This window comes from Ovis aries, chromosome 20, assembly GCF_016772045.2.
Source record: "Ovis aries strain OAR_USU_Benz2616 breed Rambouillet chromosome 20, ARS-UI_Ramb_v3.0, whole genome shotgun sequence".
Taxonomy (NCBI): domain Eukaryota; kingdom Metazoa; phylum Chordata; class Mammalia; order Artiodactyla; family Bovidae; genus Ovis; species Ovis aries.
This window is the reverse complement of record NC_056073.1, coordinates 12,509,806-12,535,553: the sequence shown is the minus strand read 5'-3', so window position 1 is coordinate 12,535,553 and position 25,748 is coordinate 12,509,806. Positions and strand designations below refer to the sequence as shown.

Sequence of the window (25,748 nt, the reverse complement as noted above, 5' to 3'; positions counted from 1 at the left end):
TCTCTCTGCCCTCTAGAATGGGAGAGAGAGGCTTGCTCTGGATCAGGCTTTGGCTTGAGGGAATGTTGTGACTGGTTTGATCTTCCATCCAGATCTCTAAAACTTTCTCCATATCAGCAATAAGGCTGTTTTACTTTCTTATCATTTGTGTATTCACCGGAGTAGCACTATTAACTTCCTTAAAGAACTTTGTCTTCACAACTTGACTAACGCGGTGCAGGAGGCCTAGCTTTCAGTCTGTCTTAGGTTTTGACACATCTTCCTTGCTCAGCTTAATCATCTCTAGCTTTTGATTTAAAATAAGAGGCGTGGAACTCTTCCTTTCATTTGAACTCTTAGAGACCTATGCACAGATATTAATTGATCTAATTTCAGTATCGTGTCTCAGGGAATAGGGAGCTGACTGTGGCTCAGATCATGAATTCCTTATTGCCAAATTCAGACTTAAATTGAAGAAAGTAGGGAAAACTGCAAGACCGTTTAGGTATGACCTAAATCAAATCCCTTATGATTATACAGTGGAAGTGAGAAATAGATTTAAGGGCCTAGATCTGATAGATAGAGTGCCTGATGAACTATGGACGGAGGTTCGTGACATTGTACAGGAGACAGGGATCAAGACCATCCACATAGAAAAGAAATGCAAAAAAGCAAAATGGCTGTCTGAGGAGGCCTTACAAATAGCTGTGAAAAGAAGAGAGGCAAGAGGCAAAGGAGAAAAGGAAAGATATAAGCATCTGAATGCAGAGTTCCAAAGAATAGCAAGGAGAGATAAGAAAGCCTTCTTCAGCAATCAATGCAAAGAAATAGAGGAAAACAACAGAATGGGAAAGACTAGAGATCTCTTCAAGAGTATTAGAGATACCAAGGGAACACTTCATGCAAAGATGTGCTCAATAAAGGACAGAAATGGTATGGACCTAACAGAAGCAGAAGATGTTAAGAAGAGGTGGCAAGAATACACAGAATAACTGTACAAAAAAGATCTTCACTACCCGGATAATCACGATGGTGTGATCACTCATCTAGAGCCAGACATCCTAGAATGTGAAGTCAAGTGGGCCTTAGAAAGCATCACTACAAACAAAGCTAGTGGAGGTGATGGAATTCCAGTGGAGCTGTTTCAAATCCTGAAAGATGATGCTGTGAAAGTGCTGCACTCAATATGCCAGCAAATTTGGAAAACTCAGCAGTGGCCACAGGACTGGAAAAGGTCAGTTTTCATTCTAATCCCAAAGAAAGGCAATGCCAAAGAATGCTCAAACTACCGTACAATTGCACTCATCTCACACGCTAGTAAAGTAATGCTCAAAATTCTCCAAGCGAGGCTTCAACAGTATGTGAACTGTGAACTTCCAGATGTTCAAGCTGGTTTTAGAAAAGGCAGAGGAACCAGAGATCACATTGCCAACATCTGCTGGATCATCGAAAAAGCAAGAGAGTTCCAGAACAAACATCCATTTCTGCTTTATTGACTATGCCAAAGCCTTTGACTGTGTGGACCACAATAAACTGTGGAAAATTCAGAAAGAGATGGGAATACCAGACCACCTAACCTGCCTCTTGAGAAATCTGTATGCAGGTCAGGAAGCAACAGTTAGAACTGGACATGGAACAACAGACTGGTTCCAGATAGGAAAAGGAGTGCGTCAAGGCTGTATATTGTCACCCTGCTTATTTAACTTATATGCAGAGTACATCATGAGAAACGCTGGACTGGAAGAAGCGCAAGCTGGAATCGAGATTGCCAGGAGAAATATCAATAACCTCAGATATGCAGATGACACCACCCTTATGGCAGAAAGTGAAGAGGAAGTAAAAAGCCTCTTGATGAAGGTGAAAGAGGAGAGTGAAAAGGTTGGCTTAAAGCTCAACATTCAGAAAACGAAGATCATGGCATCTGGTCCCATCACTTCATGGGAAATAGATGGGGAAACAGTGGAAACTGTGTCAGACTTTATTTTTTGGGGCTCCAGAATCACTGCAGATGGTGACTGCAGCCATGAAATTAAAAGACGCTTACTCCTTGGAAGGAAAGTTATGACCAACCTAGATAGTATATTGAAAAGCAGAGACATTACTTTGCCGACTAAGGTCCGTCTAGTCAAGGCTATGGTTTTCCAGTGGTCATGTATGGATGTGAGAGTTGGACTGTGAAGAAAGCTGAGCGCCGAAGAATTGATGCTTTTGAACTGTGGTGTTGGAAAAGACTCTTGAGAGTCCCTTGGACTGCAGGGAGATCCAACCAGTCCATTCTGAAGGAGATCAGCCCTGGGTGTTCTTTGGAAGGAATGATGCTAAAGCTGAAACTCCAGTACTTTGGGCACCTCATGGGAAGAGTTGACTCATTGGAAAAGACTGTGATGCTGGGAGGGATTGGGGGCAGGAGGAGAAGGGGACAACAGAGGATGAGATGGCTGGATGGCATCACTGACTCAATGGACGTGAGTCTGAGTGAACTCCGGGAATTGGTGATGGACAGGGAGGCCTGGCGTGCTGCGATTCATGGGGTCGCAAAGAGTCGGACACGACTGAGCGACTGAACTGGACTGAACTGAGGATGGGGAAAGAGATGGGACAGTGGTCTGTCAGTGGAGTAGTCAGAGCACACAAATTTTTTCAGTTAAGTTTGTCATCTAATGTGGATGTGGTTCATGGCACCCCAAAACAATCACAATAATAGCATCAAAGATCATTAATCACAGATCATCATAACAAATGTAATGAGAAAGTTTGAAGTATTATGAGAATTATCAAAATGTGATGAGGGCTACAAAGTGAGCAAATGCTGTTGGAAAAGTATCACTGATAGACTTGTTGGACACAGGGTTGTTACAGGCCTTCAATTTGCAGGGGCGGGGGGGAAACCAACCAGTATCTGTGAACCATAACAAAGTGATGCGCAATAAAACGAGATATGCTTATATAAAACAAAAATAGGAAGACTCTGAAACGCAGAGAGAAGAAGGCAGACTGGGTAGGGACTTTGAAACCATAGGAACATCATGGCAGTAAGTTTCCTGGGTTTTCTCTCTGCCTCATATAGCCCAGACTTAGAGCTAAAGAAGCTAGTGATCTGGAAGTGCCAATGGATGCACACACACACAAAAAGCCGATTGAATGCCTTCTCTCTCTACCCACAGGACCAGGAGATACACAGTATTTCCTGATAAGTCAGAAGACTTTTAGACCACAAGTGCTCTACTGCAACCAAACCCCATGGAGAAAACAGTGGCCTCAGCCACACCTCTGCCAGCAGAGGCTGAGTGGGGAGTTTAGTCTTCCAGCCAACTGGCTATAATAAGGTGCTCAACCTACCCGTGCTACGGTAGTATCAGAGAAGACTAAGTAGGGAGTGATGATTTCGTCTTGCCAGGCAGTAACAGTCTTACCCCTCGTGCTGTTATCAGTGGAGAAATACGGAAAACCTAGCATTCCACCCTGGCCCAGCAGTGGAAATATTTTAAGACAGTTACAAATCGGAGAGAGTAAAGGGATATAAGGAGAGATACGGTTTCTACACCTCACTCAAACCATTATATGATGATGCCAAATGCTGTGGTAAGTTACAACTGATATAGATCAGTGGAAAAGAGTTCAACCCAGAAATAAACTCACTAATAAAAACCCAACAGATTTTTCACAGAGATGCAAAAGTAATTCAGTGGAGAAAGGATAGATTTTTTGAACAAATGGTACTGGAGCCATTGGACATTCATAGGTAAAAAGTGAAGCCCTATGTTTACGTCTTATGCCAAATAAAAGTCCGTTTAGAAGTGCTCAAAGGGACCTTGACCTTGATCCTTTGGTTCACTCCCGGCTCCACTTTTTATAGTTTTGTCAGGATTATATTATAGGCACATAGTGCATGTACTAGAAACATCCCTGATTGTACCTTTAATGTTTTTGCACAGTAGTTTTAAATTAATTAAATTTGGAGATTGCCCTCTCCCACTGCTGCAAAAGACTGATTATTTCTATTACTCTTTTTGTAAGGCAAAGGAGCAAATCTTTGTTGCTTAGCAGTCAAGCTAGAAAGCCTGAAACTTTTTGAGCATAAAAGACATCTTTTACTGTTCTGAATTTAGAGCATAATGAGGGACAGACATCCCTGAGGGCTCAGTGGTAAAGAATCCACCTGCAATGCAGGCAATTAGGATTCGCTCCCTAGGTCGGGAAGATCCGCTGGAGAAGGAGATGGCAACCCACTCCGGTATTCTTGCCTGGGAAATCCAAAAGACAGAGGAGTCTGTCAGGCTGTAGTCCATGGGGTTGCAAAAGGGTTGGACACGACTTAGCAACTGAACAACCAAAGGGAGAGACAAAGTTAAAAACTGTCCCATGAGATAATACATCAACTTTTAGGCTCAAGTCTTTTTCAGACACAAGATATATTTATTTCAAACAGTATTTTAGAACAATAGCAGTAAACAGTGATTTTTAGTAACTTTTAAAGAAACTTTTTTCCAGAATCATTTGAGTGTTTATCAGAAGTAACAGAGTGGTTTAACATTGTGTTACAGAGAGTTAACAGAATGTTTTGGTGATAAAAAGAAAACTGTTACCTGAGCATAGAATAACTAAATCATTTTATAAAAAGCAAACCCTGCTTGTTTTTTTAAAATGTCATCCAAATAATACTTTGGCAGCAAAGGATTTATATGCCTTTATTTTAATGAATAAATCCACTAACATTGCTGGGAGAAATATCAATAACCTCAGATATGCAGATGACACCACCCTTATGGCAGAAAGTGAAGAGGAACTAAAAAGCCTCTTGATGAAAGTGAAAGAGGAGGGTGAAAAAGTTGGCTTAAAGCTCAACATTCAGAAAACGAAGATCATGGCATCCGGTCCCATCACTTCATGGGAAATAGATGGGAAAACAGTGTCAGACTTTATTTCTTTGGGCTCCAAAATCACTGCAGATGGTGACTGCAGCCATGAAATTAAAAGACGCTTACTCCTTGGAAGAAAAGTTATGACCAACCTAGATAGCATATTCAAAAGCAGAGACATTACTTTGCCAACAAAGGTCTGTCTAGTCAAGGCTGTGGTTTTTCCAGTGGTCATGTATGGATATGAGAGTTGGACTGTGAAGAAAGCTGAGCGCCAAAGAATTGATGCTTTTGAACTGTGGGGTTGGAGAAGACTCTTGAGAGTCCCTTGGACTGCAAGGAGATCCAACCAGTCCATCCTAAAGGAGATCAGTCGTGGGTGTTCTTTGGACGGAATGATGCCAAAGCTGAAGCTCCAGTACTTTGGCCACCTGATGTGAAGAGTTGACTCATTGGAAAAGACCCTGATGCTGGGAGGGATTGGGGGCAGGAGGAGAAGGGGACGACAGAGGATAAGATGGCTGGATGGCATCACCGACTCGATGGACATGAGTTTGGGTGAACTCTGGGAGTTGGTGATGGACAGGAAGGCCTGGCGTGCTGTGATTCATGGGGTCACAAAGAGTCGGACATGGCTGAGCGACTGAACTGAACTGAACATTGAATATATTCAATGTTAATCTTTGATTTTGTTAATCTCTTTGCCATATATAGACTTTTTTTAAGGTTAAATGATTTTGGAATTTATATTACTCTGTTTTCTTAGAAATAATGTATTTATCTTATTAAGTCTTCTCAATCAGAAAAGTGGTGTTATATTCCCATTCTAAACTGTTTTTGCCATCTTTATTGAGATAAAATTGACATAACATGTATGTCATAATATCATATGTATGTCCACATACTTCTAAGACAGCATTTTAAATGTCTTCATATATTCTATTATGCCTGTGTTAAAGAAGGAGATGCAAGTTCAATCCCTGGGTTGGGAAGATCCCCTGGAGAAGGAAATGGCAACCCACTCCAGTATTTTTGCCTGGGAAACCCCACGGACAGAGTAGCCTGGTGGGCTACAGTCCATGGGGTTGCAGAGAGTCTAACACGACTTCGCTACTAAGCAACAACAACTAGTTTATTTAACTATTTCTTCATTGTTAGAGGCACTTTAGCAAGATGGTTGAAAGCAAGGAATTTGGAACCAAACTGTTTGCCAGTTACGTTCTCAATAGTAAAATGGAGATGGTATTATATATATATATTTATATATATATATATATATATATATATATATCATAAGGAGGGTTATGAAGATCATATAAGTTAATTTCTATAAATAATTTAGAACAGTATTTGGCACACAGTTACTATGTAAATGCTGTGATGAATGTCTTTATACATAAATCTTTGTCAAAGTTTCTAATTATTTCCTTTGATAGATTTTTAGAAGGGCAATATCTTGATCAATGAGTATGAACTCTTTAGGATTCTTGAGATCCAGATTGCTGCTTAAAAAGATTTTAGATAGAATAGAAACAGGGATAGGATAAACAGGGTTGTTGAACTTGTTTTACAGAACTTGGCACAAAATCTGTAGAAAAGAAAAAAATTTAAAAAACCCGACTCTTTGACCGAGCTACACAGATTTGAGCCTAGCTTTTATGGACTGAACAGAAGCAATAATAAAGCCGTGATGGACTAAGGGATTGCAGTGGTGGACTGTTGGTATCTTGTTACAGAAAGCAAAGCTAATGTTGGTAACAAGTAGTAAAAATTAAAGGTGTTTAATACATACTGTTTCCCCTTAGGATTTTCTCTTGCAGCAGACTATGCTGCGAATTAAGGATCCTAAGAAGTCACTGGATTTTTATACGAGAATTCTTGGAATGACGTAAGTAAACTGTTGGTACCTGTGATGTTTAAATACATAGCTTTGCAAATATAGGCAGTGTTTTCAGATCTATTTTAAAAATAGATTAAAGTTTGCTTCAGAGGTCACCAAAGTGTTTTGGCCAGGAGTCTGGGACTAGGCTTGACTGGCCAGGGCGTCCGTCAGGTTCCTCTCCTCTCTCCCAGCCAGGTTCACTGGGCAGCAAGACACCAATGCTTGCATTTTCTCTTAACTCCCTTCTCAGTGAGAGCTGCCAGTTTAATCCTTAACGTGCGCAGACCATTTTGATGTTATGGCCACTCTTAGCCTCTTGTTTTCTTCAGAAAAGATATAGCTATAAAGACACATTATTTAGAAAATTTAGTGAGTTTACCTAACATTGACCATCTGTCCCATTTTATAGAATATGTTCTTTTTTTCCAAATAAGTAATATTCACTGATAAGATACCTTTAACATATTTGCTTTTCTCGATTTGTTTCCTTAAATAATATGAAGGTTTTTATTTATTTCTGGTAGTATAGATACATGCAGAATAAAATAATCTTTAATTTACTGCCTATATAACCTTCATTGAGAGAAAACATCAAGTAATACAGTATATGTCTATATTTAGAAAATCTGACTGCTTCCGAGAAATACAAAGTGAAAAATGACAGCCTCCTTCTCCTAGTTCTCTTCAAAGATAACTGCTGTTAACAGTTTCTTGTCATTCTTTCCAGAAAAAGTGATTTTGCACATAGCTGTCAGTAAAGAATCTGCCTGCAATGCAGGAGACCTGGGTTGGATTCCTGGGTCGGGAAGATCCCCTGGAGAAGGAAATGGCAACCCACTCCAGTATACCTGCCTGGAGAATGCCATGGACAGAGGAGCCTGGCAGTCTGCAGTTCATGGGGTCACAAGAGTCGGACACAACTTAGCTACTAAAGCACCATGACAGGTTTAAAGGACATAATGAAACAAATGTATGGAATGTCTGCTATTTGCCAGGCCCTTTATATGTTCTTTTCATTCAGTCTTCACAATAGGCTTATGAGATAGCTTATATTTCCATTTTTCATGGAAAGGAAGAAACCAAAGCTTAAAGGCATTAACTTACGGCACCAAATCCCACAGTGGGAACATTGGCAGATTTGGAATTTGAATCCAGGTCCAAACAACTCCAATGTTGATATTATTTTTAAAGAGTCCCAAATAGAGTACTCAGATGGTGAAGAATCTGCCTGCAATGCAGGAGACCCAGGTTCAATCCCTGGGTCGGGAAGATCCCCTGGAGAAGGAAATGGCAATCCATTCCAACATTCTTGCCTGGAGAATTTCATGGACAGAGGAGGCTGGTGGCTACAGTCCATGGGGTTGCAAAGAGTTGGACACAACTAAGCGACTTACACAAGTACAACTTGATGTTATAGTGAAAGATAATGCTGTGCTGGGGAAAGCAGTGTACAACAGATTCAAGTGTTCCATTTGATTGGTCTGTAAGAGCTTAGGCAGTCTGCTTTGGTAGGTGCAGAGATAGTTTTTTGTGACTGGAGTATTTGAGTAGTTTGACACTTCATCATAAACATGTTTGAGTAAGAGTTATTTGTGATGAGTCAGTGGGTAGATCTCAGTGAACCAAGGCATATTACATAGCAGTAATAAGTAGAAGATTTGGAATAGAACTCTAGAAACTTTTTATTTGCTATGCTTCAGTCATTCCTTCTTATTGGTGTTGAATGAGGTCATCTTTGAGTGTTTAGTAAGTAAGTAAAGTCGCTCAGTAGCGTCCGACTCTTTGCGACCCTGTGGACTGTAGCCTGCCAGGCTCCTCCCTCCATGGGATTCTCCAGGCAAGAGTACTGGAGTTGGTTGCCATTTCCTTCTCCAGGGGATCTTCCCGACCCAGGGATCGAACCTGGGTCTCCTGCATTCCCGGGTCTCCTGCATTCCAGGCAGACGCTTTAACCTCTGAGCCACCAGGGAAGCCCATTTAATCCTCTGTAATCTAAAGAAAACTATACTGTGTGTATCCTTGTTCCACCCTACTCCTTGCAAAATAGCGTCACACTCTAAGTTCATTTTAGAAGCCACGGCTTTGTTGGATCTTCTTCAGAACCTCAGGATGTGGAATTCATGCACTGACTCTCACAATCAGTCTCTTCTTTTCCGCTGCTCTTTTCAACCTGGGAAAGAGTCTTAAGTCTTCTCTGTTGTAGGATAATTGTCACCCTCCATTCTCTTGCAGTCCATCCCATCATTGTGACTGTACAGATAGACCCCAGTTGCTAACCTCCCATTCTCCAGCTTCTGCTGTGCGTGCCGGTCAGCTGCCCTCACAGGACCTTTCTGTATCTGCTCACCTCTCCTCAAACTTAATCCTGTCTGACCTTTCTGCAGTATTTGATACTGTCAACCACTTTATTATTGACATTCATGTCTTCTGTGATATTAATCTGTTCTCTCTTAACACCTATCCTCAACTTATCTTCCTAGGAGTTTTGGCACAGTAAGAACTCAATAAATTTATTTTTTAACCGAATGCCATATATCTGAAAGGTGTGAGACATTATATTTTTCACTGAAAAAATTTTCTTTTGAAGATGTCTTTTGACACTTATAAACAGGTACCATAAATCCAGCTAATTTTCACTGTATTTGAAGAACTGATGAATTACAAGTTTACATTTAATTTTTTTTAATTTCACTGATATTTACAGATAAGTTTTTTAATTAGACCTTTTTATTGATTTTCCTTGCTTTTTCTATTAAAACAGGCTCACTGTGTACTGTTCTTATTCTCAGTAGAACTTGAATATTGTCATGTTGATCTTAGTATTAATCGACTTTTCCTGTATGTTGAGTCAGGCTTGTTGTTTAATTTCAGACTACTCCAGAAACTTGATTTCCCCACTATGAAATTTTCACTCTACTTCTTGGCTTATGAGGATAAAAATGACATCCCAAAAGATAAAGATGAAAAAGTAGCGTGGGTATTCTCCAGAAAAGCTACACTTGAACTGACACAGTAAGTATGAGTCTTTATTTTGTTTATAGATTCTACATTTTTTTGGAAGCTTTTTTTTTTTTTAACTTTTCCCCCTTACCAGTTTAATTCAGACTGGGTCTTATCTAACCACTTTGCATTTGTAACGATATCTTTGAGTATTTTTTTCATGGATCTTTGTATTGTTCTTATGGCGCAAGTAGGGCAAATGAGATCATTTGCAGAGACTGTAATAATGAAATGGCAAGATGTTTGTAAAACTGTAGCTAATGAATGTTTGGATACTACAGCTGAGATCGTCACAGGCATTCTCCTTTCTGTTCTATTCTTTATGCTGTTTTTGTGCAGTCTTTAAAAATTAACACAACAGATTTGTTTCAGGGTGTGCTATTTCCTGTGCCTCCTGAATTGGAACAGCCCTGGAGTCAGGCAGACCTGGCCTGAGTCTTGCTTCTGAAGATAGCTCTGTGACCCTGATCAAGTTATACCACCTCCCTACATGGCAGTCTCATTTGTAAAATGGAGATACTCAGATCTAACCCACGTAGCTGTTTTGAGGGCTTCATGAAATATAAAGTGTATAGCACAATGAATGGTAGTTGCTATTATTATCATTTTATTCTTATCCAGATGCCTAGTTTTATTGTCTCCTTAGTCTAGTTTATCATTCTTTGCCTATTTGCTCTTTCTGTTGTTGAAAACTTAACGTTTACAGTAGCAGAGATTAGACCAAATATATTAAGTAGCATATATACATGGAAAGATTTCAAAGATTGTTGCAGCTTTCTTTTCAGAATTTCTGTTCTCCAGGTCACTTAGAATTATGTTTTCTCTCCATATGTAGCAATTGGGGCACGGAAGATGATGAGACCCAGAGTTACCACAGTGGCAATTCAGACCCTCGAGGATTTGGTATGTTTGCCTATTTGTGTGTAATACACTTTTATGGTTTTGTGATTTTGCATTGGGTACCTATTTATGGTTATAAGCAATCTAAAACATTAATTTTTAGATTTTTGTTAGTATGGCTATTTTTATTTTCCACATGTAAGTTGTGTCCAGCTCTTTGCAACTCTGTGGACTATAACCCTATGGAATTAGAGGACTAATTCCTCTGTCTGTGGAATTCTCCAGGCAAGAATACTGGAGTAGGTAACCATTCCCTTCTCCAGGGCATCTTCCCAACCCAGGGATTGAACTTGTGTCCCTGCGTTAACAGGCAGATTCTTTACCATCTGAGCCACCAGGGAAGCCTACTTTTATTTAGGAGTATAATTTCATCATGTCAGTCTAAACTTTACATTTATTCTCTCACCATGGTTTCATTTTTCAGTCTCAGTACTATATTTCCAGGAAACTTTTAAATTAAAGAAATAAAACCAAAAATGATGGTCAATAATAATCCTAATTTCCGCTAGCATACACTTCTGCCTTAATCTAAAATCTCTCAATCAAATGCCAGGATTATCAGTTTAAATGGACTGGTGTATAGTCATTATCAACAATTAGCTTATTAAGCATGAATAAATGGATATATATATTTTTTAAACTTTATTTTACTTTACAATACTGTATTGGTTTTGCCATACATTGACATGAGTCCACCACGGGTGTATACAAGCTCCCAATCCTGAATCCCCCTCCCACCTCCCACTGGTTTTTTTAAGTAGGTTTTTTATATTGTTTTTTTAAGTAGGTTATTCTTAACAGATTGGACTATTTATGAGCAAATAGTGGGCTTATGTCAAATAATTTATAATTCAGAGCAACTAATTATTATACCCAGCCACTTAGATTCTTGTTCTTTAATATTTTATAGGTTTTGAACCAACTTGATTCAGTCTGTTTACAGATGCCTTGTGTTTTGAAATTAACCAGTTTTGGAAGCCGCCTGTGGCACACGGATACCCTGTTGTAATTTTTCCTTCTTTCTCTCTGCCTTGTTCTGGGGGCGGTTTTACCTAAGGTCACATTGGAATTGCTGTTCCCGACGTTCACGGTGCTTGTAAAAGATTTGAAGAGCTGGGAGTCAGATTTGTGAAGAAGCCTAATGACGGTGAGTCTGCTGCTTGTTTTCCCAGGCCTCTTTAGCTCTCTAACACCTACTAAGCACTCACAGAGGGTCCTGCTGCAGTTAAACCTTTTGGTTGCAAGTGACTCTGAATCCTACTCCAACCAGCTTAAGGAAAGAAGAGAAATGATTGGAAGCACACCGAGTTATCTTAGGAAACTGAAAGGCAAACTCGAGGGTGGCTTCACATGGGACTAATTGCAGGATCTGGAGAGCCATCCAAGACTGAGGCCGCCTCTCCACTCTTCAACCCTGCCCTTTTCTCGGTGTCCACCGGCTTTTACTATCTCAGGTCTAGTTAGCCACCCAAAACCTAAGTTCCTTAAAGTCTGTTTCTTCTGCTGTTAATGTAACTACAGCAAGTCTGTTCAGTTCATAATTGTCTGGTGTTTCTTTTTCATCCTTGTATAACTTTTGCCTGTCCTTATGATTTAGGTATGTCTCTTGACAATAGTATGTATCTGGATTTTGTTGGATTTACATGTATTATAATTATTTTATTTAGATCTATTTTTGCCATCCTAATTTATTTTTTAAATTTTTCATTTGGAATATTTCACTGTTTCATTTCCATCCTTTTTTTTTTTTTTTCCAATTAGATTTGATATCCAAAAATCATTCTCCCCAGTATAAGATAAGAACTTGCTCCCTTCTACCTCCATTATCTTACTATACCCAGGCTGGGATAGTATTGATTTATTTTTCTTTTTTCTTTGGCTTGTTTTTTAAGATAATAAATATGTAAAGGTATATATTTTTTCTCCATGTATCTTGCTGTAACATCTTCTGGATCTTTCTGTCCCTTTATTAAGAACCTCAACCAAAACTGCTTTCAAAGGGTTTGTGAGGCAGAACTCTTGAGGCATTCCATGTACCCCAGAACCACGCCTTTATATATAGAAATGACAGTTTTGTTGTCTATAAAACCTTAGGTTTATTTTCCTTCAGTCTTGAAAATACAACTCTGTTGCCTTATTTTTCCCATCCAGTGTTGCTGCTGAAAAATCTGCTGATTTATGTTCCTTTGTATACTTTCTTCTGTTTTGTCCTAGAAGCTTTTTATATTTGTTTTCTTTGTCCTTAATTTCCTTCTGAGATTTCTTCAAACTGGCATACCAATTAGCTAAGTTTTCCTCAGATGTATCTGTTCTTATATTCGTCTTTGGTATTCTCATCTATTGTGTTATTTCAGCTATTGTAATTTTGATCTCTAATTTTTGCTGACTTCCTTTTATATTGTTCAGCTGGTAAAGAATCCATCTGCAGTGCAGGAGACCCCAGTTCGATTCCTGGGTCTGGAAGATCCCCTGGAGAAGGGATAGGCTACCCACTCCAGTATTCTTGGGCTCCCCTGGTGGCTCAGAGAGTAAAGAATATGCCTGCAGTGCAGGAGACCTGGGTTCGACTCCTGAGTTGGGAAGACCCCCTGGAGAAGGGAGTGGCTACCCAATCAATATTCTTGCCTGGAGAGTTCCATGGACAGAGGAGCCTCGAAGGCTACAGTCCATGGGGTCCCAAAAAGTCGGACACGACTGAGCAACTTTCACTTCACTTCATTATAATTTTGACTTCTAATTTTTGCTGAGTTTCTTTAATATTTTCTTATTCTTATTTCATATTGGGTATATTTAATATTCCTCATTGCTTTTACACATTTCAATAGTTCTTGGTCCATTGATCTCATATTTGTTCTTCAGTTAGAATTTATAATCCATTGTTTGTTATATAGTTATATTCCTCAAATTCTTATTATTTTGATCTCAGAGATTTGGGGGGGGTTGTTTTTATTTTTTTTTACTGAAACTATTAGCTATTCCAACCATCAGTTCAGTTCAATTCAGTCGCTCTGTCGTCCCCTTCTCCTCCTGCCATCAGGCAATGTGAATGGGGGGAGACCAGACCTTGGTTCTTAAAATTCCAAATGATCTCAGGGACATGTGCAGGGCAGAGAGAGAAAATAAGAGTTAAGACAAATACTTCACATTCTGTAGTCATATCCTTTTCCCCCTTTGTCCCTGATGTAGTATTTGTAGGAGATGCTTCTGGTATTGTTTTTCCCTAACCCTGGTTGTGTGGCAAGTGTAACCTCTGGGAGATCAGTTGCTCCCCACCTATTTTTCTGCCCTTACCCACTCCTGAGGACATCTGAACCAGTCGTTCGAACCCCTTGCACTGTGGGAGTAGGTGCTGAGGCCCAAGGCACTGGGAGCAACTAATTCAGCATCTTGGTACCAAAATGAATTTCTGAGGTCACACTTTTTCCATTTAGGCAAACAGCTCTACTACTAGACCTGTTAACTTCTCAGTCGCAGTTATGAGGTCCTGGGAGAAAGAATCTGATTGGTACAACTTGGGTTATACAGAATAGTGTATGACCAAGCATCTGGGTCCCTTGGCTGGTTAGATGCACCATGCTACCGCCTCCCTTGAGCATCTATTTACTTTTTCCTCTTTAAGACAGTTTCTGTGACTACTCAACTAGTTGCATGAAGTTACATTGTGCCGGTGAAGTAGATACCTGATACCTACAAGATACAGCCAGTCCCACTGTTTATTTCAGGATAGTTGGTTTACAGCTATGTGTAGAAGATAAAATGTATCATTCTGAAAATCATGCATCTGGGCCATTCCAGTAGATTTTTTGAAGTTAAAACTATAAATGAAATAATGTAATTAACTAAAATGCAAAATAAAATTTGAATTAATAAACATTGTTTTAAATTTTTAAGTATATATATATTTTAGGTCTCTCAAATAATGAAAATTATTTTGTTTTACAGGTAAAATGAAAGGCCTGGCATTTATTCAAGATCCTGATGGTTACTGGATTGAAATTTTGAATCCCAACACAATGATAACTATTATTTAGTTCTGTGAGAATGCGGATTTGAAATTTCAGTGGAGACATTGTAGAAGGTAAAACAGGAAATCATGTGATTCAAGATATTCAGATAACAGAAGCATCCAGGACTGATGGATCCTTGTCCCAACTCAGATTATTCTCAAATCTATCTCCCTTTCCTTTTTCAGCTGTTTCCCCCTAACTGTTCAGTCATCCTAGTTTTAATGTAGTGCCTTGTCTTATGTCCTTGAATATAGTTGTATAACTTTACTTTTTTAGGCAATAATTAGAACAGTTCCCTTCAGAGGCTGCATTTGCCTTCCATCTCCTGAAGAGATACAAGTCTACAAGTCTGCCTTTGAACCATCATTTAAAATAAAAAAAACACTGAACATGTTTTTGTTATGGTTACCTTCTGGGGTTTCAGTTCCTCAGAAGTAACTTTTGACAATGAGAAGTTAAAAACCCTGAACAAAAATGAGGCTTCACGTATATTTCAAATAGTATAAAGTTTATTTTACAAAAGAGAAGTGACTCTTGGGAGAAATTTAGAATCATGCTGACACGGATGCAGATAGAAATATTAATTTCTTCTTTAGAGAGTACTCTGAAAGTTCAAGGACTAGCCTCTTTGGGGATGGGGAGGAGGATGGGAATATTATATACTGGTTATGCAGACACAAACTAGACTGTCACGTACTTTATCTCACTTAATCCTCCACAGTGTCCTGTGAGATAGAAAGGAGGCTAACATGCAAAATTAATGAATCCAAGGCAATATAAATAGGCTCAAGTACTCAAGATCTCATCACCATCATCATCACTTTTAGTATTTCGCTGTACCTCACATCTCCTTCATTAGTCGTCTTTGTAAAAACCTTTGGTGAGTTTGAGCATTGCCCTCTCAGCTTTGGAGCCTTGAGTACCATGGTGAGGAAGAAGCAGAGGAGGAAGTCAGGAGCACACGGCTGCTCTGGGAATGCCCGGCCGTCCCTGTGCAAGTGGTGCTTGTGTTACTTGTGAAGAGCCCCTACCCCAAGGTCTTCTGCATGCCAGTAATCATGTAGGATACATTATGTTCAGTGATAACATAACTTAGTTATCGGAAATCAGCTCAGTGGTCTTCCTTGCCATGACTGATGGGTTTTTAAAACCAAACTGATGTTGAAAATTTCTTATGGCACAAATAATAAGAACATCCAGTTTGTGGCTTAACTCCATTTGGATTTTGTGTGTGTGTGCAGACACTGTTGGAAGACCTTTGGATAGGCCATGCCAACTGTGCTTACGCTGTTAGAAGCATTTTATATTTCCTTTTTTGGATGGAATGGGTTTATGTGAGCTATTTGAACAAGTGGCAGTACTCACAGACTGAAATAAAATAAAAATTCAGATAAGACTATGCTTAATTTGTAAACTTCTATCTTGTACATTCTTTCTTAAAAAAAGAAAAGAAAAACTGCCCTTGAGAAGTACTACAAGGATTTGAAGGGGCTTGCAGACTCATCGAGAACTGGGAATAGTTTGTAATTCTCTACATCCAGCAAAGCACACAGTTTCTATGAATAATGAAGAGTGAGGAAGATGAGAAGAGGAAAGGAGATAAGGGTGAAGGATTTTGATAGAAAAAGTGCAGAGGAGAAGAAAGGCGAAATGTCAAAAGTGAGTTGTGGTTAAGCAATGCTAGTACATTTTGGGTTAATGGGTTATTAGATTCATAAATAAGCCTCTAGTGGGAGGGTTATTAGATTCATAAATTTAATCATTTAAACCTGACTCCCACTGAAAGAAGCCTTCTCTGCCTGCTAAGTAAAACTTGCCAGAAAGATAGCCCTTGCTTATTCTTGAAGTTCATCCTTAGATGTGTTGAAAAAATATGTGTTGTATCACCAGGCTTTGCTAGGGATTAGGAAAACTCACTTCTAAATTAATTTACCTGAGCAGTGGTGACATGAAAGGATGAATTAGAGCACAAGAAATGTTCTTGCTTTCCATGATTGGACAGTAAGACTGTATAGCTCACTGTCAATGTGAAATAAATCAGTCTCAGGAACCCTACACAGCTAAGCCTGGGACTCAGTTATAACACAGATGGTCTGAATAGGAGCTGATGGCTGAGAGAAAATCATTTAGAGCTTCCCCATGTAGCATTCTCACCAGGGCTGTGTACAGTGTATGTAACTATTCCTTAGCAACACAACTGCTTATGAAGAGGTCTGTATCAGTAGACATGCATACTGCTGACAATAAGAAAAGACCCAACTCTGTTGGATGTAACAAACACTTCAGAGGTTCTGGAATGGGTTGAGAGAGGGTTCAGAAATAACAAGTATCGTGGTTTTCTCCTATCTTTCCCAAACTGTCATTCTCAGCAATTTGGGGGTGGGGGGTGTGTGTGAATAATACTTGTGATCAAAAAACCCCTTCTATGATTCCAGGTGTCATTGTATAAATAATGTTCAGTGAAAGAAAATAACCTTTTATTCTTGGTGTCTGTAATGAGTGTAAAACCTTTCTCAAAGCTCATCAACAGAATCTTCTTGTCTCAAAACTGGGATCAGGTCACTCGCCTGGCTCTGATGATAAGGCCATTCTGACTTGGATTAGTCATATTTATCTGAGTTACCTGCATTAGGGTGGACACTGCATCAAACTGAGACTTCCAGAATGCAGGAGCAAATGGGGGCTTCTGAAGAGGCAAACAGAAACTGCAACAGGGTGAGATTTCATATTCAGAACTTGGTGCAAGGGTGCTCATAGAAATCATAAGACATGTTCTGCCCTCAAAGAACTCTTTCTGAGATGACGGTTCTCAACTATATCAGACTTAGCAGATCCTCATTATAACATGGGAACATTTATAACATCTGTTATACCACTATCCTGAAACAAAATGCATATATAATGTAAACCTATATACACAATTTCAGAAAGGATTAAGCCAGTGCCTTTATTGTGATAAAAAATAAACCAATTTGTAATAAAGTGTGCATTTCAGAGTGCAAATGCCCAGATACTACCACACTAAGAAACAATGGAGGAGTCAAGTGCTTTCTCTTACGTATACAAGTGTGTGTGCGCTCAGTTGCTCAGTCGTGTCCTCCTCTGCAGCCCCATGGACTGTAGCCCACCAGCTCCTCTATCCATGAAATTTTCCAGGCGACAATACTGGAGTGGGTTACCATTTCCTACTCCAGGGGATCTTCCCAACCCAGGGATGGAACCCGTGTCTCTTGCATCTCCTGTATTGGCAGGTGGATTCTTTGCCACTGCTACATAGAAGAAGTAAAATTGTTTAATAGCGCACTGGCAACTCTATTGGTACTTTAAAATAGAGACTGAATTCATGACTCCTGAAGAGCTCTGTTACAACTTTTAAATGCATATTGATATCAGGTATGTTTTATTGGTCACTCAAAGAAATTGAGTGATGGTAACTGTTGGAAACATCATTTTCCAAAATGGTGATCAATTCTTGTGGAAGTGTTGAATGCAAGAATAATATTCCTTCTGTTTATGAGATAGTTTTGTCTCTAGTGAATATTAAGATTAGGTATACAAGTAAGTAGAAATTCTAGGCTCAGATGATAAAAGCAGGTATTATAATTTTTTAGTTGACGTAAGTTTAAGGTGTGCAGTATGTTGATTTGATATTTATGTTTGCAATATTACCACCACAGGCTTAGCTGACACTTCTATCGTCACATAATTACCTCTTCTTTTTTGTGATAGGAATAATTAAGATCTAGCCTCTGCCTAGAAATAAACAAGAAAAAAAAAACTGCAAGAAAACACAAACACTGAGGCTGAACAATATGCTACTCAGTAACCAGTGAGTCACTAAAGAAATCAAAGAGGAAGACATTTGGAGACAAGTGAAAATGGAAACAACAATAACAGCAAAAGCAGTTCTAAGAGGGAAGTTGATGGTGGTACAAGCCAGCCTACCTCAGGAAACTAGAACTCTCCGTCTTAACCTTACACCTAAAGGAATGAGAAGAAAGAACAAGCAAAACCATCCTTGGCTAGCACTTCTGCTGGTATAGGTGGCAAACTTGGTGGAGTGACCCATACTGTCACCTCTGAGAGCTCTGAGCACCTGGACATGTCCTTTTCAGACCAGCCAGGGTTGCTGTACTTGTCCATCTACCCTCAAACCTGGGCATGCAAATAGCAGCAGGCACCTAAGGGGGTCACAGGGATGCTAAGGAGCAGTACTCCTGGTTGCCCCCATTGTGTAGCAACAGCTCTACTTCGTAATGATAAGGGTCACTTACTAACACCAGAATGCTAATGATTCTTCTTGCCCAAAGTAACAGGGCAGCAGCCACAACTTAAAATTAATGGGATTAATCCCAAAGCAATCTACAGATTCAATTAAAAACCTATCAAAATTTTAATGACTTTCTTTTTTCAGAAATAGAAAAATTCAAACTAAAATTCTCATGGAATCTCAAGGGAACCCAAATAGCCAAAACAATCTTGAAAAAGAATAAAATTGGAGGACTCACACATTCTGATTTTAAAACTTACCGCACAGCTTCAGTAATCAAAACAGCATGGTACTGGCATGAAGACAGACACAGACCAATGAGTTTGTTCCTGGGCACTGAGCCTCACACACATGTTCAGATGATTTTTGATGAGGATACCAAGACCATTCAATGGGGAAAGGAAAATGTTTTCAACAAATAGTGCTGGTAAAACTGGGTATCCATACAAAAGAGGGAAGTGTAGTGTAGGTGGATCTTTATCTTACACCATCTATAAAAATTAACTCAAAATGGATCAAAGGTCCAAATGTAAAAGCTGAAAGTATAAAACTCATAGAAGAAAACATGAGAAAAGGCTGCATGACCTTGGATTTAGCAATAATTTCTTAGCTATGACACCAAGAAACACAGACAGCAAAAGGAAAAAAGTCAACAAATTGTACTTCACTAAAATTTAAAACACTTAAATTTTAAAGGATGCTATCAACAGAGTGTAAAGGCAACCCACAGAATGGGAAAACATACTTGCAAATCATAGATCTGATATAATATTCAGAACATAGAACCACATGCAACAACAACAAAAACCCAGCTTTAAAATGAGCAGAGGATTGCAAGTCAAAAGGGCAGTGAGATACCATCCATACCCATTAAGACGGCTGTTGTTTACTGGCTAAGTTGTGTCTGACTCTTTCGATCCCATGGACTGTAGCCCGCCGGGCCCCTCTGTCCATGGAATTTCACAGGTAACAGTTCCGGAGTGAGTTGCCATTTCTTTCTCCAAGGGATCGTCCCTACCCAGGGATTGAACCCGAGTCTCCTGCATTGGCAGGTGAATTCTTTACTGCTGAGCCACCAGGGAAGTATGTAAAATTGAAAACAAAAACAGAAAATAACAAATGTTTTAGGGAAAGCCTGAATGTTTACATTTTGGGTTAATACTTTTATTACAAGTAACTTCACTTGTACATGCAATTTATCCTAATAGGTTACTAGTTATCATATTTACATTCTATAAATGTTAACATTATGGATTAATATGAAGGTGAAAGTTGCTCAGTTGTGTCTGACGCTTTGCGACCCCATGGACTATACAATCCATGGAATTCTCCAGGCCAGGATACTGGAGTGGGTAGCCTTTCCCTTCTCCAGTGGATCTTCCCAACCCAGGGATCAAACCCAGGTCTCCCGCATTGTAGGTGGATTCCTTACCAACAGAGCTATCAGGGAAGCCCTAATATAATATATCCTATAAGAATTTAGAAGCTTTTTTTCTCACTAAATCAGAATCAGGAATGAACACTGAGCTTTCAGGCTCTGCAGGTGATTTCTATGTGTCATTGAGTAAATAAAAATCAGTTTTAAAGATGTTTGGGAGTCCCCTGGGGGCCTTGTGGTTAGGATTCTGGCTTTCACTGCCACAGCCCAGGTATTGCTGGCGAGAATGTAACACAGTGCAGCTGCTGTGGAAATTAACTAAACAATTACCATATGTTCAGCACTTCTACTTTTGGATATATATATACCCCAAAGAACTGAAAACAGACTCAAACTGATATTGTACACCAAAGCATGTTGGCAGCATTATTCATGTAGCCAAAAAGTGGATGAGTTTGAGCAGACTCTAGGAGACAGTGAAGGACAGGGAAGCCTGGCATGCTTCAGTCCATGGGGCTGCGGAGCTGGACACGACTGAGCGAGTGAACAACAAGAGGTGGAAACAACCCAAATGTCCACTGATGGATGAATAAGTAAAATGTGATATAGGCACACAATGGAATGTTATTCAGACTTGAACGAAATTCTGAAACATGATACAACATGGATGAACCTTGACACTGGACTGAGATAAGTCAGACAAAAAGATAAGTACGGTGTGATTCCATTTATATGAGATACCTAGAGTAAATTCACAGAGACTGAAAGAATGGTGGTTTCCAAGGACTGGCGGGCAGAGGAAATGGGGAGTGATTGTTTAATAGATGGAGAGTTTGGGAAGAAGGAAAAGTTTTGGAGATGGATGATGGTAATGGTTTTACAACAGTGGAAATGCACGTGAAGCCATTGAACTGTATACTTAAAAATGATTAAAAGGAAAGACTTTGTTTTCGTATATTTTACCACAATAAAAGAAATGAATGTGTGCTCTGGTGAAAGTGTCCCACTTTTTAGAAGAAGGACCTCTAGACAAGCAGAACCTGGAGTTATCCAAGTGAATAACTGGGAGCAATGATGCTAAAAGGGGCTGCTCATATTTCCCCCCTTGGTTCCTGAACCCATATGATACCTTTTGGGAGTAGAGTGCTAGTAATGATAATTGACAGGGTATATCATGTGTCCTGGCAGTTGGCATCTCATCATTACAGGATATCATCTCCAAGCTGGTACCTCAGCTGCACCTTCAGAAGACCATTTCGTCACTGTCTCAGAGCAGCATCTTCTGATGGTGCAGTAAGTGACAGGTCCAGTGGATCCCATGGTCATGTGCCTACTGCCGTACTTGCTGTGCTCTAAAACAGGCCCCTTGGGCTGTCATCACCAGGAGAAGGACATGATCCAGAGAACCATCAACCTTCCAGTGGGGATCTTAGAATGGGACAGTTAGAGCAGAGAGAGTGTCATCCCAGTTGTTCCACAGTCTGAAGCAGAGTGATCTGCTTACGCAGCTGATTATGTAAGCTAGAAATAAATCCTTATTGTATGCAACTGAGATTTTCTTCATGTGTGTTACACAGAATTTTGTGGCAATAGCTGGTTGACACACTTCTATCTATCCTCCCCAAGTTTTTTAGTTTATCTTGTTCTTTGTTCTAACTTAACTGGAATGATTGGTTTGCTTATTGAAACTATTTTTAAAGCTCAAAAGTGCATTTTAAAATGTTATTTTTTCCCTCAGAATTGTTTTGGCAGCATGCCCCACAGTTTTTGCCATGTAGGCTCTCATTGTTATTATTGTGCTATCTTTTGATGTTAATTTTGTGTCCAGTGAATGTGAATTGTATTGTTCCTTTTTGAAATTTACTATAATTTTCTTTGTGAACAAGCATGTGCTTGATTTTGTGAATATTCCTTGGACAAGAACAGTATCTTCTGTTGTGGGATATTCAGTACAGTTCAGTCACTCAGTCATGTCTGACTCTTTGCAGCCCCATGAACCGCAGCACGCCAGGCCTCCCTGTCTATCACCAACTCCCAGAGTCCACCCAAACCCATGTCCATTGAGTCGGTGATGCCATCCAACCATCTTATCCTCCGTCGTCCCCTTCTCCTCATGCCCTCAATCTTTCCCAGCATCAGGTCTTTTCAAATGAGTCAGCTCTTCACATCAGGCGGCCAAAATATTGGAGTTTCAGCTTCAACATCAGTCCTTCCAATGAACACCCAGGACTGATATCCTTTAGGATGGACTGGTTGGATCTCCTTGCAGTCCAAGAGACTCTCAAGAGTCTTCTCCAACACCACAGTTCAAAAGCATCAATTCTTCGGCGCTCAGCTTTCTTCACAGTCCAACTCTCACATCATACATGACCACTGGAAAACCATAGCCTTGACTAGATGGACCTTTGTTGACAAAGTAATGTCTCTGCTTTTGAATATGCTATCTAGGTTGGTCATAACTTTCCTTCCACGGAGTAAGCATCTTTTAATTTCATGGCTGCAGTCACCATCTGCAGTGATTTTGGAGCCCAGAAAAATAAAGTCAGCCACTGTTTCCACATCTATTTCCCATGAAGTGATGGGACCGGATGCCATGATCTTAGTTTTCTGAATGTTGAGCTTCAAGCCAACTTTAAAGTTCTGTTTAAAATTGTTGAGATCAAACTCACAGAGTTTCAACTAAAAATCCTCCACAGCAGCTGTTATCTGTTCCTCTTCTTCCCCTTCTCCCTCTTCTCTCTCCTACTCCCCCTTTCTGAATTCCATTATAGGAAAATTAATATTGCTACCTCTGCTTTCTTTTTGTTTGCATTTACCTGAAAATTTTGCTCTTCTGTTTTTTTTTTCAAATTTTTCAATTTTATTATCTTTAGCAAGTCAAACAAAATATGTTACAAAAATGTTTCCTTCCCCAGCCACATCCATTTGAAAGAAATTTGTGTTAAAAAGTTGGTGATATTTATCCTTCAACCTTAGCCTCTAAGTTCATAAATCTGTATAAATATGTTGTAGTAGGCCAAATAATGGCCCTCAACATGTCCAGATACTAATCTCTGGAGCCTGTGAATGTCACCTTATATGGGAAAAGGGTCACAGTACCGGTGATTCAGTTAGGAATCTTGAGATGAGGTTATCTTGGATTATCTGGATGTGCCCTAAATGCAACCATATGTGTCCTAAGAAGGAGACCGATGGAAATTTAATACAGAAGTGAAAAAGATGATGTGAAAATGACTGTGGGGATTGGTGTGATATGACTGTAAGCCAAGGAATGCTGTCTGCCACCATAAGTGGAAAATATAAGGAACATTTTCCTCTAACTATTCAAGTGAGTGTGGCTCTACCCATATGTTGATTTTAACTCAGCAACACTGATTTTGGACTTCTGGCCTCCAGAAGTCTAAGAGAATAGAATAAACATGTACTGTTTTAAGCCATCTTTCTGCTGCTGTAATTTTTACAGAAGCAATAGAAAGCTAATATGTAAGTTTAAAAAATTTCCCCCTTTTTAATATTTTTGATAAATATGATGTCATATTCTTATGGTACTCTAGAATAACTTTTTATCCCTCTTAATAATCAATTATATAAAAATAATACCAATTATATCTTCAAAGGTCAATATCTATAGATGCCATCCTTTTCAATAACCAAGTAATAGTCCATAGTATGCTCAGTGGTAAAGAATCTGCCTGCCAATGCAGGAGACATAGGTTCAGTCAAGATCCCCTGGAGAAGGAAATGGCAATCCTCTTCAGTATTTTTGCTTGGGCAATCCCATGGACAAAGGAACCTACAAAGGGCTACAGTCTGTGAGGTCACAAAGAGTTGGATACAACTTAGTGATCAAACAACAACAACAGTCCATAGTATAGATGTTTTATAATTTATTTAAACATTCTAGACTTTCTAGTTTCCAGTTTCCCATTGTAAATAGTGCTGCAGGAAATGTATGTATGTGTTTTATATGTTGAAATTTTTTTTGAGGGGAGAGGACAGTAGACTCCTAATGAGGATCTATAGATAAGTATTAAATTTTAATAGAAGTCAACAGTTTACTTTCCAGGAAGGTTGTAACACTTCCCATCTGATTTGAATTTTCCTTTTTATGAGTGGCGATGACTGTTTTTTGCAATGCTTGTTTAATTCCTTTGCTCCTGTTTCCTTTAGATTATTTTCCTTAACTCGTGTGTCAATAGTCTTAGAAATATTTCTCGCCTTTTGATTGAACTGTGATTTTTACTCCCCTTTCATGATATCGGGAGAGAATTCTCCCCGTTCTTGCCCACTCACATCTAAAGAAGCCTGAGAACCTAAAATACTTTCCTCTCTATGCCTTAATCAAGAAATCACCTGGAAGTTCCTCTAGTATTTTAGAACAGATATCTCTCCCTTATCTCTCATTCTAAATTTATCACTGTCTGCCTGATGGCTCTCAATGGCTTCATCTGCACAGACACTGAAAGAATATACATACTATCAGTTAGTATGGGTGAGGTTACACTGCAGAAACAAATGATCCCCCAAATCTCAGTGGCTTACAAGATTTCTCTCTCCCTCTCACTGCATATCCACCGACTCTCTCAGCCTCAGCTAACAGTGCAGCTGCACAACAGGCGACTCCTGGTGCCAGTGGGATCAACGGCTTCTCCAAGAGCTGCCTTTATTGAGAGGTACACAAGGGGCCTTTCAGGCAGCTACCAGACTGAACATTATTCTTCCCGGATTCAGAAAGACGCACGTTTCCTTCAAGGCCACTGGCTTTCTAGTCTTTCTCTGGCATACTAACATCATACACAGATGTGACTCTGTGTGTCTGTCGTAATGCCCTACATCAGCCTCTAAAGAAAGAACCTTAAGCCTTGGATGAGATCTGTTTCAGGAAGAAGAGAAGGATGTTTAATTCTCTCTGCAGGATCAAACGTCCAGGTAATTAAGGATGTTCGTCCAGAAAACACTAACTCAGCATTCTGTTCTTGGTCGTTTTACCTTGGCTTCTTTCTCCAAACCAAGTAAATTTTCCCTGAAAGTTCATCCTAGTCCTTTACGTCTTTGCCATTCGCCACCCTGCTGTGTGTTTCTGGAGGTCTCATCTCGCTCGTAGTTTGATCATGGTGCTTCCTTTACCATCACGGGGTAATCATTAGTGCGGCTCACGAGTGTCTGGTTCTCCGCTCTGGTCACATAGTAGCATGCGTGTCCAGACTTCTGTAAGGTTTGGTTCTGTGACTAATTCTGGCATGAATTGTCAGTAGAAGTGGTGACTATCACTTTGAGGGTAAAGAATTTAATTGCTAGTGTAAGCCTTATGCTGCTGCTGCTGCTAAGTCACTTCAGTTGTGTCCGACTCTGTGCGACCCCATAGACGGCAGCCCACCAGGCTCCCCATCCCTGGGATTCTCTAGGCAAGAATACTGGAGTGGGTTGCCATTTCCTTCTCCAATGCATGAAAGTGAAAAGTCAAAGTGAAGTC

General features: G+C 39.7%; 1 protein-coding gene across 2 annotated transcripts in view; it reads left to right on the top strand.

Moving 5' to 3' along the window:
• The window catches only part of GLO1 (glyoxalase I), a 28,646-nt gene extending 12,625 nt beyond the window's left edge, over positions 1-16,021 (top strand). The window contains exons 2-6 of one of the 2 annotated variants that reach the window (XM_004018795.6): positions 6,644-6,726; positions 9,592-9,732; positions 10,556-10,623; positions 11,678-11,767; positions 14,563-16,021. In XM_004018795.6, coding sequence (XP_004018844.1) covers positions 6,644-6,726; positions 9,592-9,732; positions 10,556-10,623; positions 11,678-11,767; positions 14,563-14,651 — 471 coding nt within the window. In that variant the 3' untranslated portion in view covers positions 14,652-16,021. Of the gene's footprint in view, positions 1-6,643; positions 6,727-9,591; positions 9,733-10,555 lie in introns of both variants that reach the window. The other variant, XM_060403166.1, reaches the window with a different exon arrangement.
• The last annotated feature ends 9,727 nt before the right edge of the window (positions 16,022-25,748 follow it).